This window comes from Marmota flaviventris, chromosome 4 (assembly GCF_047511675.1).
Source record: "Marmota flaviventris isolate mMarFla1 chromosome 4, mMarFla1.hap1, whole genome shotgun sequence".
Lineage (NCBI taxonomy): Eukaryota > Metazoa > Chordata > Mammalia > Rodentia > Sciuridae > Marmota > Marmota flaviventris.
The window spans coordinates 34,091,518-34,107,706 of NC_092501.1; the positions used below are offsets into that span (position 1 = coordinate 34,091,518).

A 16,189-nucleotide genomic window follows, 5' to 3' on the forward strand; every position below is an offset into this window, starting at 1 on the left:
AACTACAATGGCACAGACCTGTATTCCCAGATACAAGTTCAAGGCCAACTTTGACAACTTAGCAAGACCCTGTGTCAAAATAAAAAATAAAAAGGGCTAAAGATGTAGCTTAGTGGTAGGGCACCCTAGGTTTAATTTCCACTACAGGAAGGAAGGAGAAAATAAAAGAAAGGAAAGGAAGGGAAAGAAAAGGTCAATCTATAAGGAAGACACAACAATTATAAACATATATTCACATACCAACAAAATCTCAAAAGCATATAAAGCAATAATTGGCAGAACTGAAAACAGAAATAGACAATTCAAAGGTCACAGAGGGAGACTTCAATACTCTCACTTTCAATAACAGAATAGGAAGATAACCAACAGGAATATATTAGATATTAAATATAAATGACTCTAAAAATCACTATATCAAAACAGATATCTATAGAATATATCACCCAGCTACAGTCAGAGATACACTCTTCTTAACACAGAAACATGTTAGGCCATAAAGCAAGACTCAATAAATTTGAAAGGGCTGAAAACATATAAAATATAATTATAATCTTTGACCACAAATTAGATTAAATTTGAAAACACTAACTGAAAAACATTTGGAAACTCAAAAACATATAGAAACTAAACAAATACTCCCCTCCCCCCCAAATAATCAGTGGGTTAAAGAAAACAATTACAAAGTGTAACTAGAAAATACTTCTGAGATAACTAGAAACAAAAACACAACATATCAAAACTTATGAGATAAAGCTAAACCAGCACTTACAGAGAAATCATAGCTGTAAACATAAATATTTTAAAAAAAAATCTCAAAAACCTTTCACCTACATAAAAGAAGCCAGAAGCTAAAAGCCACATATAATATGATTCTACTTAAATGAAATAACTAGAACAAGCAAATAGAAACAGAGAGTAAATCTGTGGTTGCCATGGACTGGGGGAAGAAGGCAGAGAATGAGGAGTGACTGCTAATGCAAGGGGTTTCTTTTTTAGGTAATAAAATGTTTTTTTTTTGGAATTAGTACAAACAGTTGCATGTACTTGTGAATATGCTAAAATCACTGAACTACATACCTTAAAAGGATGAATTTTTGGTATGTGAATTATATTTTAATAAAGCAGTTTTTTTTAAAAGGATAAGGGATTGGTTAACCAAAAATAAGAATAACATACTTTATAATAAAACATATGTAGAAATAACATAATTATAATTAAATGTGATGCAACATTACCACAAAAACAAGGGGAAAAATGGAAGTACAGTCATGTGTCACTTAATGACAGAGATCTGTTCTGAGAATTGCATTGTGTTCGTTGTTGTGTAAACATCATAAAATGTTCTTACAAAAAAACTAGATGATACAGCATACAATACACCTAGGATATATGGGATAGCCTATTCAATTGTTTTTTAATTTAAAAAAAATTTAGTTGTAGATGGATACAATATCTTTATTTTTTATTTTAATTTAAAAAATTTAGCTATAGATGGACACAATATCCTTATTTTTTTTTAATTTATTGCTGAGGATGAAACCCAGTGCTTCACACATTCAAGGTAAGCACTCTACCACCAAGCAACAACCCCAGCCCTGTTTTTTAATTTTTAATTTTACTTTTAAAACTTTTTTGTTAAAGACCAAGACCAAAACATAAACACTACACATTAGCCTAAGCCTACACAAGGTCAGAATCATCAATATCACTATCTTCCTTAGCTACATCTTATTTTACTGGAAAGCAGCAACAAAAGGAACTGTCATTTCCTTTGATAACAACGCCTTCTTCTGAAATACCTGCTGAAGGACGAGGCTGTTTTATAGTTAACCTTCTTTTGTGTTTTTTTAAGTAAGACTACACTCTAAAATAACAATAAATGCTAAGTAAATACATAAATCAGTAATATAGTTTTTACTATTATTATAAAGTATTAAATACTATAAAGAAATTTGTGTGCTCTACTTTTAAATGACTGGCAGCACAGTAGGTTTGTTTATATTAGCATGACCACAAACACATAAGAAATGACTATGCTAAGATATTACAATGACTACAGCTATCAATAGCCAAGGGGAATTTCTCAGCTCCCTATAATCTTACAGGGCCATTGTCATACTTGAAGTCCATCATAATTCAAAACATTGTTATATGTACATGACTGTACACAACTGTAAGGTTCCTATGATATACATAAATATGTTACTTGAAATTTGATCATTGTAAGTTAAAAAAAGAAGTGCATATACACTGGATATTTCACAAATTTTTACTGTATTAAGATTTATAGTATCTAAGATTATGATCATTCTTTAAGGCTTAAACTACATATATGCCTTTTAAATAATATAAATATGTATACATACATAAATATGAAATATTCTTACCAAAACAGAATAAATGTGTAAACATCGGTAAACAGGGGAAAAATCAACAAGGTCCTGAACAGTTAAGACCTGAAAAATAAAATCAGTTTTTAAAAAAATCATAGTTTAAAATATTAATCTGCTATTGGATAACACAGTCAAGAAAACTCATGGATTTTGTTTTATAATATTCAATTAATCCTCCCATAGAAAGCATACAATATAAACAAATACCTGCTTTATTTTACTATAGCATTTTTGCAGTAGTTTATTCTTCATCTATTTTTACCATTGTTGACTAGTTTAGATTATAAAGTTTATTTTTATTGTACTTGATAGAGTACCAGAAAATTGCTACAAATACCTACATGCTTCATTGTTGTTTTTGTAAAATGATGCATGAACTTATGGTTTACCTATAAAACAAAAGTTCCTTCTGCTAAGCAGCTAAATCATATGGTTTACCATTATACCTACAAATTAAAGACACCATCGCTATTATTTTATGGGACACTAAAGAAAAAAATAATGCAGCAATTTGAAACAATGACACCAGCAATTTTGAGATGTATACCAACTTCTGGAATGTTATAATATGAAAAACTACAGCTTGGAATTAATAAAATATAGTAGAATGAAACCCTTTTTTAAAGAACACATTTCCTAAATTATTTTTATTATAATGTTACTTATTAGGGAAAAATGATAGAAACAAATTGTACTAACAGTAGAAGAGACCCAAGAGAACAGGCAAACCACCACGGTAACTCTAAGAGTGTAGATCTGGGCTTGTTAAGGCATGACTGTAACACTCTAAGTAGCTAAAGATACACAAAACAGACCAGGGAAAGCAGAGATAAGAAAACTAGATGGTCTGTTTTTACTATTTTGAACTCCTAGAGAGAATAGAAAATAGAGATCCTCTGAATATTACAAAAGAACAAAAGTGTATATTTTAAAATCACTTATATAATTTCAAGGGATGAAGCAAGACACACTAATTCTACATCAAGAAAATGTTTAGCTGCCTATATTCAGAGTGATAACAGACATTCACTGCATATATATGTGCACCAATATATGTTATATATACACAGATACATACACACAGAGAAGAGTGTTTTGTCTTATCCTCAGACATACAGCACAAATGTATATAATGAACACTCAGTTATTTCCCCATCTACAGAGGAAGCTTTGAGCACATATTCACACAATTCAGAGTTCTTATGGTGTCCCAATTAGATTCTTAGAAGAAGAATTTAAGATTTCATTGATAAACTTATAAATAACCAAGAGTAACTAGGTTCCCTATGATATAAATGAAATTCAACTAAATTCAAAAGAATTCAAAGAAGATAAAAGACACAAAAGAAAACTTTGTGGAGGGAATAAAAAATGCAATAAGATAAAAGAATAAATTTGGATACCAATGGTGACAGAAAATAAACACTTAAAGATAATTTCAAGGTTTGTAGACTTTTTAAGACTTCAAAAAAATTTTAAACTTAACTGTAATAAAAAATAGAATTACTCTGCAGTATTTCAGCACCAACTAGAAAAAAAAAAAGCATAAGCTAGCCAGAATTGGGGCAAATGGCAAGGTCAAAACCTTATGAAATAAAAAATTTGCCAAAGATAATTCAAAAGTGAGACTACTATAAAAAAGTCATTAGGTTTACATTTTTACTGCTAATTATGGCAAAACACCCAGGCTCAACTATCAATGGTTTTTGAGTACATAATATGCCCTATTTGTCTATCAGTTATGTAGTTTAGAATTTCAGATGATTCCAAACCTACTGCAATCTGATCAATATCAATGGAAAGATGAAGAGTCAACATGAATTCATGGGAAAACTAAGAGTCACACAGATATACATTATGATCCAAAAAATTATCCAATAATAGATAAAGAAACCCCATTACCTCCTCTTCATTCTCATCCTCTTCCTCAAGTATATGTCTCAATACAATTTCACGCTTTTCTTCTATAATTCTATCATGATTTATATACATATTCTTCCCAAATTTCACATTATTTTGCTTCTGCAGAGCAATACTGAAGGCTTTTTGCTGTTGTGCCTATTTTTGGGAAAGCAGAATTCAAATTATTTCAAAATTTATTATGGTAAAAACTGGTTCAAAATATTGTCCATACTTCCTTATATTTTTAATGTAGGTATAGTATCTGTAGCAGTGTTTGCTTGTTTACTCATGACATGTGCCTCCTCTCTTCCTTTACAAACAATCTTGCAGGAGTTTATCAACTTTATTTGAAAAGATGAAGAACCAACTTTTGGCTTTGCCATTCAACTTACTATATTTTATTTCCTATCATGTTGATATCTGTCCTTATTTATATTCTTTCATTTTTTTTACTTCCATGTCCTTTAATGTATGTCTTAAACCATGAGGAAAATTCAGATCACATTGTTACCCCCCAAACTGATCAAAATATGTTCACATTTTCAAATTGAGAAAAATAACATAACTGATATCTCATTTCCTATATTGTTTTATGTAATCTGACCATGAAAATTTAATTTATAACATTACCAAGAGGCCACATTGTTTATTTTTTAATTTGTTCTTTTTAGTTACACATGACAGGAGAGTATAATTTGACATATTTATACAAACATGGAGTACATTTTATTCTAATTAGGATCCCAGTCTTGTGGCTGTACATGATGTAGAGATTCACTGTAATATATTTATACTTGTCCGTAGGAAAGTTTATTTCTATTCTTTTTTTCTTTGAGTTTAATTTTCTATTTCTCTAAGTTCCTGAAATGGAACTACTAGATCATTGACTTCAGCCTTTCTTTCCTAATTTGTAAATTTAAGGCTATAAATTTCCCTCTAAACATGGGGCTTTCCTAACCTTGGAAGAGTTCTGTGGGTAATCATAGTTTCTAGATTCAGAACCTCTGGATTCTTTTCCTCAACTATGACTTTGAAATTTATTTTCTCATATCTTCTTAGATTCTACTTTTTTCAAGTTACTAACCAGATGTTGGAACCCTAACCCATTGACCTACAATTACCATTTCTATTCCTACACTATCACTCACAACAGACCACATTCTCATTACCACATTGGTAGGGGAAATGACCTCAAACCTGGCTTCCATAGAAGAGAGAGGTAGTAAGTTTGGCTTAAATTCTATTTTGTGGCTTTATTTATCTATTTATTATTTACAGCAAATAAAGTTTTTTTTGTCAACTAAGTATTAAATGTTAAGCTAAATGAAAGATACTATCAAAAATCATTTGAAAATTGAGTCTGTATAGTTCATCTACACATACGCAAGAATTAACTACAACTGAGAAAAAAACTAAGCTATTTCAGAAAACATTATTGTATAAGTCCTATGTTACTATACATGGTTCTAATTTTATAAAGTAAAATGGTTGTGGTAAAGAATTTCCAAAATCAATAATCCTACAAGTAAACAATCTATTAATAAAGAAAATTAACATGGAGGAGCCAGACACAAAAGATCATACATTATATGGTTCCATTTATACAAAATATTCAGAATAGATAAATCCACAGAGACATAACACAGATTGGTGGTTGCCAAAGGCTGGAAGGAGGGAAGAATGGGACATGACTAACCACTTAATGGACACAGGGTTTCCTTCTGAGGTGACGAAAAATTTTTTGAAACTAGACAGAAATGATGGTTGTACAAAATCTTTACCAACTAGCTGAATCTTTTACTTTAAAGTAATTAATTTTGTTATGTGAATTTCACAATAGAAAGAGAAAAAAAATAGAATACAGTATATTACTATGCAATGCTGAGAAAATTAGAAGTAAAACAGAAATTATCTGATTTATAGATAATCCTTTAAAAGATTAAAATAGGGAATTCAATTCATATATGGAATTTTAATTTCCTCTGATTTAACACTGTTCTGTTACAGATGAACTTTTTAAATTACAAAAATAAAATAAAACCTCCCTAAAAGTAGTTTGTGATACTTGGGGGAAAAAACTCAGGCATCAGAAATCAGGTTGAGCACTGTTTTATTCTTAAGATGTAATTATTATTATGAGTTTTAACAGTTCTTAGAAATTTGAATTAAATCATAATCATTTTAAAACTTTTCAACAATGAAAATTCTAAACATAAGCAAAGTAAATAAAATAATATAACATACTCTCAGGTACCCACCAATAATCTCTAACCAAGTAATATTTTTACATTCTTATTTATTTATTCATTTATTTTAAGACAGGGTCTTGCCCTATTGCCTAGGGTGGCTTCACAACTTGCAATCCTCCTGCCTCAACCTCCCAAGTCACTGGAATGAAGGTGTGCAACACTCATCCACCATAAATTTTTACATACTTGTTTCATCTATACATTTACCCACTCATTCCATATATACCCTTTTTTTAAACAATTTTCTTTGGAGTACGATTTATATACATTAAAATACACACATCATAGCTGTACAATTTTGACAGTACACTTTCATCATGTTACAGAATATTTGTCTTCACTTGTTTCCTTTCCCAGGCAATCTTCCCACTCAAGCTTCTAGTTACCTACAACTATATTGATTTTTTTAATCTTGTTTGCCTGCTTTAAAACTGCATATAAACAGTGCCTTTTTGTGCTCAACTTCTGTTGTTCAGCATATCTATCTGAGAGATCCCTATGTGTTATATTATCAGTAATTCCTTTCTTTTTACTGCTAAGTACTATTCCACTGTGTGACTACACCATAATTAGTGTATCCATTCTGCTTTCCTTGTGAAAGCAATTTGAGTTTTTTCCAGTTTTTGACTAATAGTTGATATAAACATCATAAGGCCATGTTTTCATTTCTAATTGATAAATAATCAGGAGTGGAACCACAGACTCAAATGGTAGAACTATAACTTCATAACTGCTGAATACTTTCTATTGTTTGTATTTTTTAATTTTATTTATTTGTTCTAATTTGTTATACATGACAGCAGAATGCATTTCAGTTCTAGTACACAAATACCATTGTTTGTCTTTTTATTATTGAACTGTAAGAGTTTTTAATTCAAAAACTTTGTTTTAAAAAAGAGAACAATTTAGAATTTTAGCATAAAAGGGCTACTTCCTGTCTCTGTGGCTGTCAGTTTTAAGATAATTTTATAACAGGTTTGGCAATGGCAAAAGTTATTGTAACACCACACAAGTGGAGAAGATTACTGAGAATTCAGGTGAAGTTCTGAAGTCTTTAGACTTCTCTGAAGTACACTTCTACAGCAGAGTGACTGAAGAATTAAAATTAAGACTGACTTTATTTAAGTATAGAATAGCTATAAATCCAAAGAAAACACTTACAAAATCTATTCTAAACAAGAACCAGGAAGGATAAGAAAATGGTAAAACTAAACAAACAAACAAAACCATTTCAAGTAAGTTAAAGAAGTAAACCTTGGAATATATTTTATATCCTAGATTATTAAATATTAAATTAAAATTATTTTTAATCTCACCTGTTTCATTGCTGTTTCACCTATTTTGTCAGAATGTTTTCGAATGCTTTCCAAAAAGTCTTTGAGATCAGACATGGAAATTTCTTTAATATCCTCACGGAGTTTAGGAAGATTTTCTATCATTAGCTGACAAAACCGGTATTGACTAACCCGGGGAAAGTACACGTTCTCTAATTGTTCCATAGTTTTTAGGGCAGAGTAATACCTGTGAGAAGTTAAAAATAAAACTCTATAAATAAAGTTTTTATCACATTAATTTTTAAAGTCTAAATAACTAGCAAGAAGCCTTAGGTTTGATACCCAGCACTGCAAAAACAAATGGGGCAGTGGGAGTTACTAGTTAAAATAAGAAAAATTCCCATTTATTTCTATTCACAAAGCACACATTATATACCATATACAATTTACAGATTGAAACCATCACACTAATACAAACTTCACTATTTAATTTTATCTAAATATATATCATAAAGAGCATCATCATAGTCCTCACGGTGTTTTAAATAAATAAGTATAATATTACTATCCCTTTTGTCTTTTTATTATTTTGTCTTTTTATTATTGAACTATAAGAGTTTTTAATTTTACAATGGGAAAAAATGGAAAAGTATAATATTTCTGAATGATAATAGTTACTTGATATATAATTTAGAGTCTCTCCCATCATAATATCAATTCATACCATTACCATCAAAAAGTAATAGATTTAATTCTAATTAAAGGAATACTAGAATAGATTCTACAGACGTTAAAAGGATGGCTAGAGAACACTGTTAATTATTAATAACTCTATACCAGTAAATTTAAAAACTTACAAGTCTTTTTAAAACACAAAATGTACAAACTAACTCAAGAAGAAATCAGAGGTCTTGCTGATTCAACACATACTAAGATAATGGAATTAATATCAAAATTCTGCCAAAGTATTTTGTTAAAGAGAACAGGGTACTCTATTTCAAACTGATTACTTTTTTTTCTTCCTCCTTCTGAAGTTTTTCTCCAGTCTTCACCTTGAGAATCTAGTATATGGCTCCAGAAAGTTTAATATTGTGGGAACCTTTCTAAGAGGGGACCCCCACACACACACCATTCAACTAATACACGCTTAATCACCTTTTAAGTGTTGCTACTAGGCTCCCAGTATTGCAGTATTCTATCTTTGCCAGTCTCTCCAGTTTTGGGGGGAATCAGTTTGCCTGTGAACTCAGTTCTTTGGTAGATTAAGGAAACTTGCTGATTTTCAATTAATTTCACTTTCTGCTTTTTTTTTTTTTTTTATTATTGAGGATGGGAGCAATGGCATCCAAACCATTCACATAGTAGTTTCCAGACAAGAAACTAGAAGTTTCTTTTTTAAATCTTTTTTATCTTTTTATTAGAAATTCATAGGAGTTCTTTACATATTATGTAAACACTATAAATGTTTTCTCCTTGTGCCGGGCACAGCGGCACACACCTATAATCCCAGTGGTTTGGGAGGCTGAGGCAGAAGGAGAGTGAGTTTAAAACTAGCCTCAGCACAACAACAGATGAGGTAGAGAGGGAAGATGGGAGGAGAGGGGAGGGGGGATAGTAGGGGATAGGAAAGGCAGCAGAATACAACAGTCACTAATATGGCATTATGTAAAAATTGTGAATGTGTAACTGATGTGATTCTGCAATTTGTATTTGGGGCAAAAATGGGAGTTCATAACTCACTTGAATCAAATGTATGAAAGATGATATGTCATGAGCTTTGTAATGTTTTGAACAACCAATAAAAAAACAAAAACAAAAAAAACTAGCCTCAGCAATTCAGCAAGGCCCTAAGCAATCGAGTAAGACCCTGTCTCTAAATTAAAAACGGGGGGATGGGGCAGAGGGGGCTGGAGAAATGACTCATTTGGTGAGTGCCCCTGTGTTCAATCCCTAGTAGGGAAAAAAAAAAATGTTTTCCCCTGTCTGTGACTTATTTATTAATTTTCTGAAAGATGTCTCTTTTTAGCTGGGTGCAGTGGTGTGTGCCCATAATCTCAGCAGCTTAGGAGGCTGAGACAGGAAGATCCCGAGTTCAAAGCCAGCCTCAGCAACTTACCTATGCAAGTCAGTGAAATCCTATCTCTAAATAAAATTTTAAAAGGGCTGGGAATGTGGCTTAGTAGCAAACACTCCTGTGTCCAATCCCTGGTACAAAAAAAAAGTCTTTTTTAAATTATTCTGATACATAATTTTACATATTTGTGGGATTCAGTGTGATAATTTTATACAGTATATAATGTAATGTGTTTTGATGAGAAATTTTTAATTTTGAAGCTCCATTTATCAATTTTTTGAAACTTTTTGTCTAAAAAAAATCTTTCCTTACCCAAGGATTATGAAGATATCCTATAATTTCTTCTATAACCCTTATGATAAGCCAACTATATTTCTCTAAAAAAATATCACTTTAAACATAAAGACACAAAAAGTTCAAAAATAAAGAGATGAAAAAGATATACTATGTTAACACTAATCAAACAAAAGCTAGAACAGCTATATTCATGCAGACTTCAGAACAAGGAAAATTTCCAGAGATAAAAAGAAGGATTACATTATAGTAAAATGGTTAATTCTCCAAGGAGACATAACGATCCTATTATGTACATGACTAACACCAGTGTATCAAAAACATGTGAGCTATGGCTGGGGATACAGCTTAGTGTTAGAGTGTCTGCTTAGCACACTCAAGGCCCTGGGTTCAATCCTCAGCATTAACAAAGAGGATGGGAGGCAAAAACCGATAGAAATGCAAAACAAATAGACAAATCCTTTATTATAGCTGCAGACCTCAGCACCCCTCTAAATATAATTAACAGATCCAGCAAACAGTTAATAAAGACAAAATTGAATCAAAAGTACCAACAATTAAATGGATCTGACATTTATAGAATACTTCATCTAACAACTACCAAATACACATTCTTTTCAAGCTCACATAAGATATTCACCAAGACAGACCACATTCTGGGCTATAAAATATGCCTTAACAAACTAAAAAGAGTAGAAATAATATAAAGCTAACTTCATATTTAATGGCAAGAAACAAGGTGCTTTACCCCATGAAATTGAAAACAATGAAAGAATGTCACCTCTCACTATTTCTTCCAACATCATACTGGAAGTTGTAAATAACACAATATAAAAAGAAAAGGAAATAAATGGTATTCATAGTGGGAAGAAAGAAAGAAAGTCTTTGTAGTTGACATGATTGTCCATGTAGAAGATTCCAAACAACTGACAAAAAAAAATCTGAAACTAATACCTGATTATTAAAAGGTTGTAGTGTATATACAAAGTTAATACACAAAGCCAAATACTTTTCTTATAAACAAATCCTTTCCAGAAAGGAACAACTGGCATTTGAAATTAAAAACAATACTATTGGGCAGGGGATGTGGCTCAAGTGGTAATGCACTCGCCTGGCATGCGCGGGGCGCTGGGTTTGATCCTCAGCACCACATAAAAATAAAATAAAGATGTTGTGTCGACCGAAAACTGAAAAATAAATATTAAAAAAAATTCTCTTTCTCTCTCTCTCTCTTAAAAAAAATACTATTCACCCTAGCACCCCTCCCCAAATGAAAAGTTTAGGAATAAATCTAACAAAAAATATATAAGATCTATGTGAAATAAACTACAAAACTGATGAAAGTAAAGAAAATCTAAATAAATGGAGAGAGATTCCATGTTCACAGGAAGAAAGACTCAATATTATCAAGATAAAAATTCCAAACTTCATCTTGGCAATCACATTCAAACTCCAGCAGAAGGCTGGGGTTGTAACTCAGTGGTAGAGCACTTGCCTGGCATGGGTGAGGCACTGGGTTGGTTCCCAGCATCACAAAAACAAACAACAACAACAACAACAACAAACTTCAGCAGTTTACTTTGTGGATATTGTCAATCAAACTCTAAAATTTATATAGAAGGGCAAAAAAAAGACTCAGAATAGCCACAAAATATTGAAGAACAAAGTTAAAAGATTGGCACTACTCACCTTCAAGATATAATATAAAGCTACAGTAAAAGAAAAGATAGTGTTATAAATGTGAAAGGATTGAGAAATAGTTCAAAGAAATAGAATACAAAGCACAGAAATACATCCACACAAATATAATCAAATGACTTTTGACAAAAAAAAAAAAGCAAAGGAAATCCAATAGAAAAGTGTAGTCTTTTCAGGAAATATTGCTGGAACAACTGGACATCCATGTGCAACAAATAAGTAAGTAAATAAATCCACTGATTTTCACTTTTCACAAGAATTAACTCAAAATGGATCACAGACCTACATGTAAAACACAAAATTCTAACCCTAGAATACAACATAGGAAAAAAATCTTAGATAATCATGGTTTTGGCAATGAGATATTAGAAATAATACCAAAGCACAACCCATGGGGAAAAAAATAAAAGTACTCTTTATTTAAATTAGAAACTTGTGCTCTGTAAAGACACTATTAAGAAAACGGAAATACAAGTGATAAAATGGGAGAAAAATTTTCAAAGCCCGTATTTGATAAAGGACTTGTATTTAAACTATACAAAAAATAAACTTAGTAATAAAAATACAACCAACCAAATTAAAAAGTAGGCAAAAAACCTAAACAGAAAACTAATCAAAGAAAATAAAGCATTATGACCTAACAATTGCACTCCCAGGTATTTACTCAAATGAATTGAAAACCTATGTGCATAAAAACCTGAAAATGAGAGGTGGAGTTGTGGCTCAGTGGTAGAATGCCTGCCTAGCATGTGTGAGGCACTGGGTTCAATCTCCAGCACAAATAAAATAAAGGCATTGTACCTGTCTACAACTCAAAAAATATTTTTTAAAAAACCCTAAAAATGAATGTTTATAGCAGCTTTATTCATAATCACTCCCAAATTTGAAGCAACTAATATGCTCTTCTTTGGTGACAGAATAAACACTGTGGTACATCCATAAAATGCAAAGTTATTAAGTGATAAAATGAGTTATCAAGCCATTAAGAAGATATAAAAGAAGCTTAAATGCATACTATCAGGCTAAACATGTTATATACTGCATACTTCCAACTCTCAGCCCTCGAAAATGTACAAAATTACATATAAGAGGTTGTGAGGGGAATGGGAAAATAAACAAGGAGAGAAATGAATTACAGTAGATGGGGTAGAGAGAGAAGATGGGAGGGGAGGGGAGGGGGGGTAGTTGAGGATAGGAAAGGTAGCAGAATACAACAGTTACTAATAGGGCATTATGTAAAAATGTGGATGTGAAACCGATGTGATTCTGCAATCTGTATTTGGGGTAAAATTGGGAGTTCATAACCAACTTGAATCTAATGCATGAAATATGATATGTCAAGAGCTTTGTAATGTTTTGAACAACTAATAAAAAATAAATAAATAAAAAACATGATTTGGAAACTTCTATATAAGAGGATTTTTTGTTATAAACACAAATGCCATTTCTCTATGGTTAATTCATCTTTTGAAGAAAAATTGCTGTTTGTGTGACTCTTTGCATTAGCAAATAAAATAAATAAAACAACAAAACAAAAAAAAAAGAAAATGTCAAAACTATAGAAATGAAAAGAGACAGTGACTGGCAGGGGTTTGTGAGAGAAAAGATAAAGAAAAGATGGAGAATAGGGGATTTTTCAAGCAGTGAAATGCTTCTGTATAATACTACAATGGTGGATACATGTTATTATGTAACTGTCATAGAAATGTACAACACAGAGTGAAACCCCCCTCCCCAATGTAAACTATGGACTTCAGTTAATAATGTGCCAATATGGATTCACTGATTATAACACATGTACAATATAAAGCAAGATGTTAATTATAAGGAAACTGTGCATGGGAGTAAGCGGAGAATATATGGGAACTCTGTAAATTTTGTTCAACATTACTATAAATCTAAATTGCTCTAAAAATAAACTCTATTGTTTTTAAAATAAGCAGAGTCTGGTAGTGCGCACCCAAAATCCCAGCTACTGAGGAGGCGGAGGCAGGAGGAGCACAAGTTCAAGGCCAGCATGGGTAATATAGCAAGACCCTGTCTCAAAATAAAGAGCTAGAAATGTAGCAATGGTAGAGAACCCCTGTGTTCAAACCCAGTACTACCAAAAAATACACACACGTGGACTTGAACAGACACTTCCCAAAAGGAAATACAGAAATGACCAAATAGCAATGAAATGAAATACAACATCAGTCATAAGGACATCTGTAATGCAAACTGAAGCTAAAATGATATGTTATTTTACATTTACCAAAATGACTCAACTAAAACAGATTAGCCAGATGTTGGCAAAGATGTGAAACAAATGAAATTCTCTTAGATTGCTGGTGAGAGTGTAAATTATACAGCTATTTTAGAAAACTATTTAATGGTTTCTTGTGAAGCATAGCATACATCTATGCTATAACCCAGTAATTCTACTCACATATACTTATTAAAGGGAAATATAAACACATGCCTACAAAAAAGATTTGCACACTAATAATTGTTACTAGTCTTAGTAACAATACCTCAAAACTTCAGGCAACCCCAAATATCCATCAACTGGTAAATTCTTCAAAGAAACAATAGAATTGAATACTATTCGGCAATGAAAAGAAACAAACTATGCAAAAGCAGATCTCAGAAAACATTATAGGGAGTGACAATGATTTCATTTATATTAATTCTAAAAATACATAAAACTAATAATATGGTGATAGAAATTAGAAAGTGTTATTTCTGGAACATGGAGGAGGAATTGTTTTGAAAGTGGGTGAGGAAACTTTGTAGGAGTAATGGAAGTATTCTATGTCTTGTGGCAAAACCTTTACAAGTAGTAATAACATTCAACATCTTGATCTTGGTGGTTACACAGGTGTGTTTACATATTAAAAAATTCATGAAGTTGCAGATTTATGATCTGTGCATTTTTGTTTATGTTATAATAAAAAGTCAACTGAAAAACTACTCAGCAAAAAAACTAAAAAGAAAAAAAATGCACTATAAATACAGAAAATATTTTATAACACATATGACAGAAAACAGGCCAAGTTCCAAAATATACAGATTTTAAGCCTACCTCAGACATGTTGAACATGATGAGTGAAACAACCAAGTGAAAAGATTCAAAAAGAATCAAGTAAACTTGAGCTTAAGTCATGAGAATCAGACTAGGAAGTCATATGAATAGAAATTAAGATTTTTTAAAAAAAACAAATTTGAAGTGATAGTAACTACTACAAAATTTGTAAATACTATATAAGTTAAAGCAAATACATCTGTGAGTGTTTGACTCTGTAGGTCATGAACTTGCAATCTCTGGTTGACTGGCAAGAATAAAATCTGTCCATTCTGTTATCTACCTTATTACCTAGTATAAATACTTAACCTTTACAACAAAATGGCAGGGCACCTTTACAACAAAATGACAGGGCACCATAAATCAAAGAAAGGGAAATGGGGTCCTAAAATGCAGCAAGTTTGCAGACTGAATACATGTTTTCACTTTCACTTCTTTATGAAACATCAATGAACAAAGTTTTTTTGGTTTTTGGTGGGTTTTTTTTTTTTGGTATTTTGGTGTTTGTTTGTTTTTTTAAAAAAAAAAAAGCATAAGCCCACTCCAATGGAAAGAAAAGAAAAAAAAAAGAATAAAATTTTAGAAGCTGGAAAACTGATAGGCAAGTGGTAAGAACTCAGCAAACAGGAGAAAACTGAATCTTAAGCCAAAAGTGGAGAAACCAAGAATGATCTAATTTATTCTGTAAAATCTGCAAAAGACTCAGGGATTGATAAGAAACCTACTGTTTCTGGAAGTAGGGGTGAAAGGAGGACAAAAATAAGGAATATGTTGAATGTTTTCACCATAAAGAAATGATAAATGTTTAAGGAAATAGATATATTTATCCTGGTTTAACACTATACAAAATATATATGTATCAAAACATTAAATGTACAAACATGTACAACTTTTATGCATCTGCATTAAAAATTAAATTAAAAATCACATAAGGAATGTGGTTGAAAATGTGAAACAGACTCTAAATTCTCTTCTCCATTCCAAGCCTATAAGTAACCGTCCTTTATCCATTCTGGAAAAGGCTAAGGAGACTGAAACAATCTCTGAATAGGGGACACCAGCAAAGACTGAGGACCATAGTACTGGTTCAGAAACAAGAAGATTAGTTGAACCCACATACACTAGAGTCCTCTTCATCAACTGAAATCCCAGAATGCTAGCAGTGAGACTTTCTACCCTCTAGACAGAAGACAGAGGAAGTTTCCTCTGGGTAATCTAACAAACCCAGAAGAAAGACCTCA

General features: G+C 31.5%; 1 protein-coding gene across 1 annotated transcript in view; it reads right to left on the minus strand.

Moving 5' to 3' along the window:
* Positions 1-16,189, minus strand: part of Exoc6 (exocyst complex component 6) — a 198,346-nt gene that overhangs the window by 130,839 nt on the left and 51,318 nt on the right. The window contains exons 6-8 of the mRNA XM_027939970.3: positions 7,861-8,065; positions 4,296-4,451; positions 2,388-2,456 (exon numbers count right to left, since the gene is read on the minus strand). Coding sequence (XP_027795771.2) covers positions 2,388-2,456; positions 4,296-4,451; positions 7,861-8,065 — 430 coding nt within the window. The remainder of the gene's footprint in view (positions 1-2,387; positions 2,457-4,295; positions 4,452-7,860; positions 8,066-16,189) is intronic.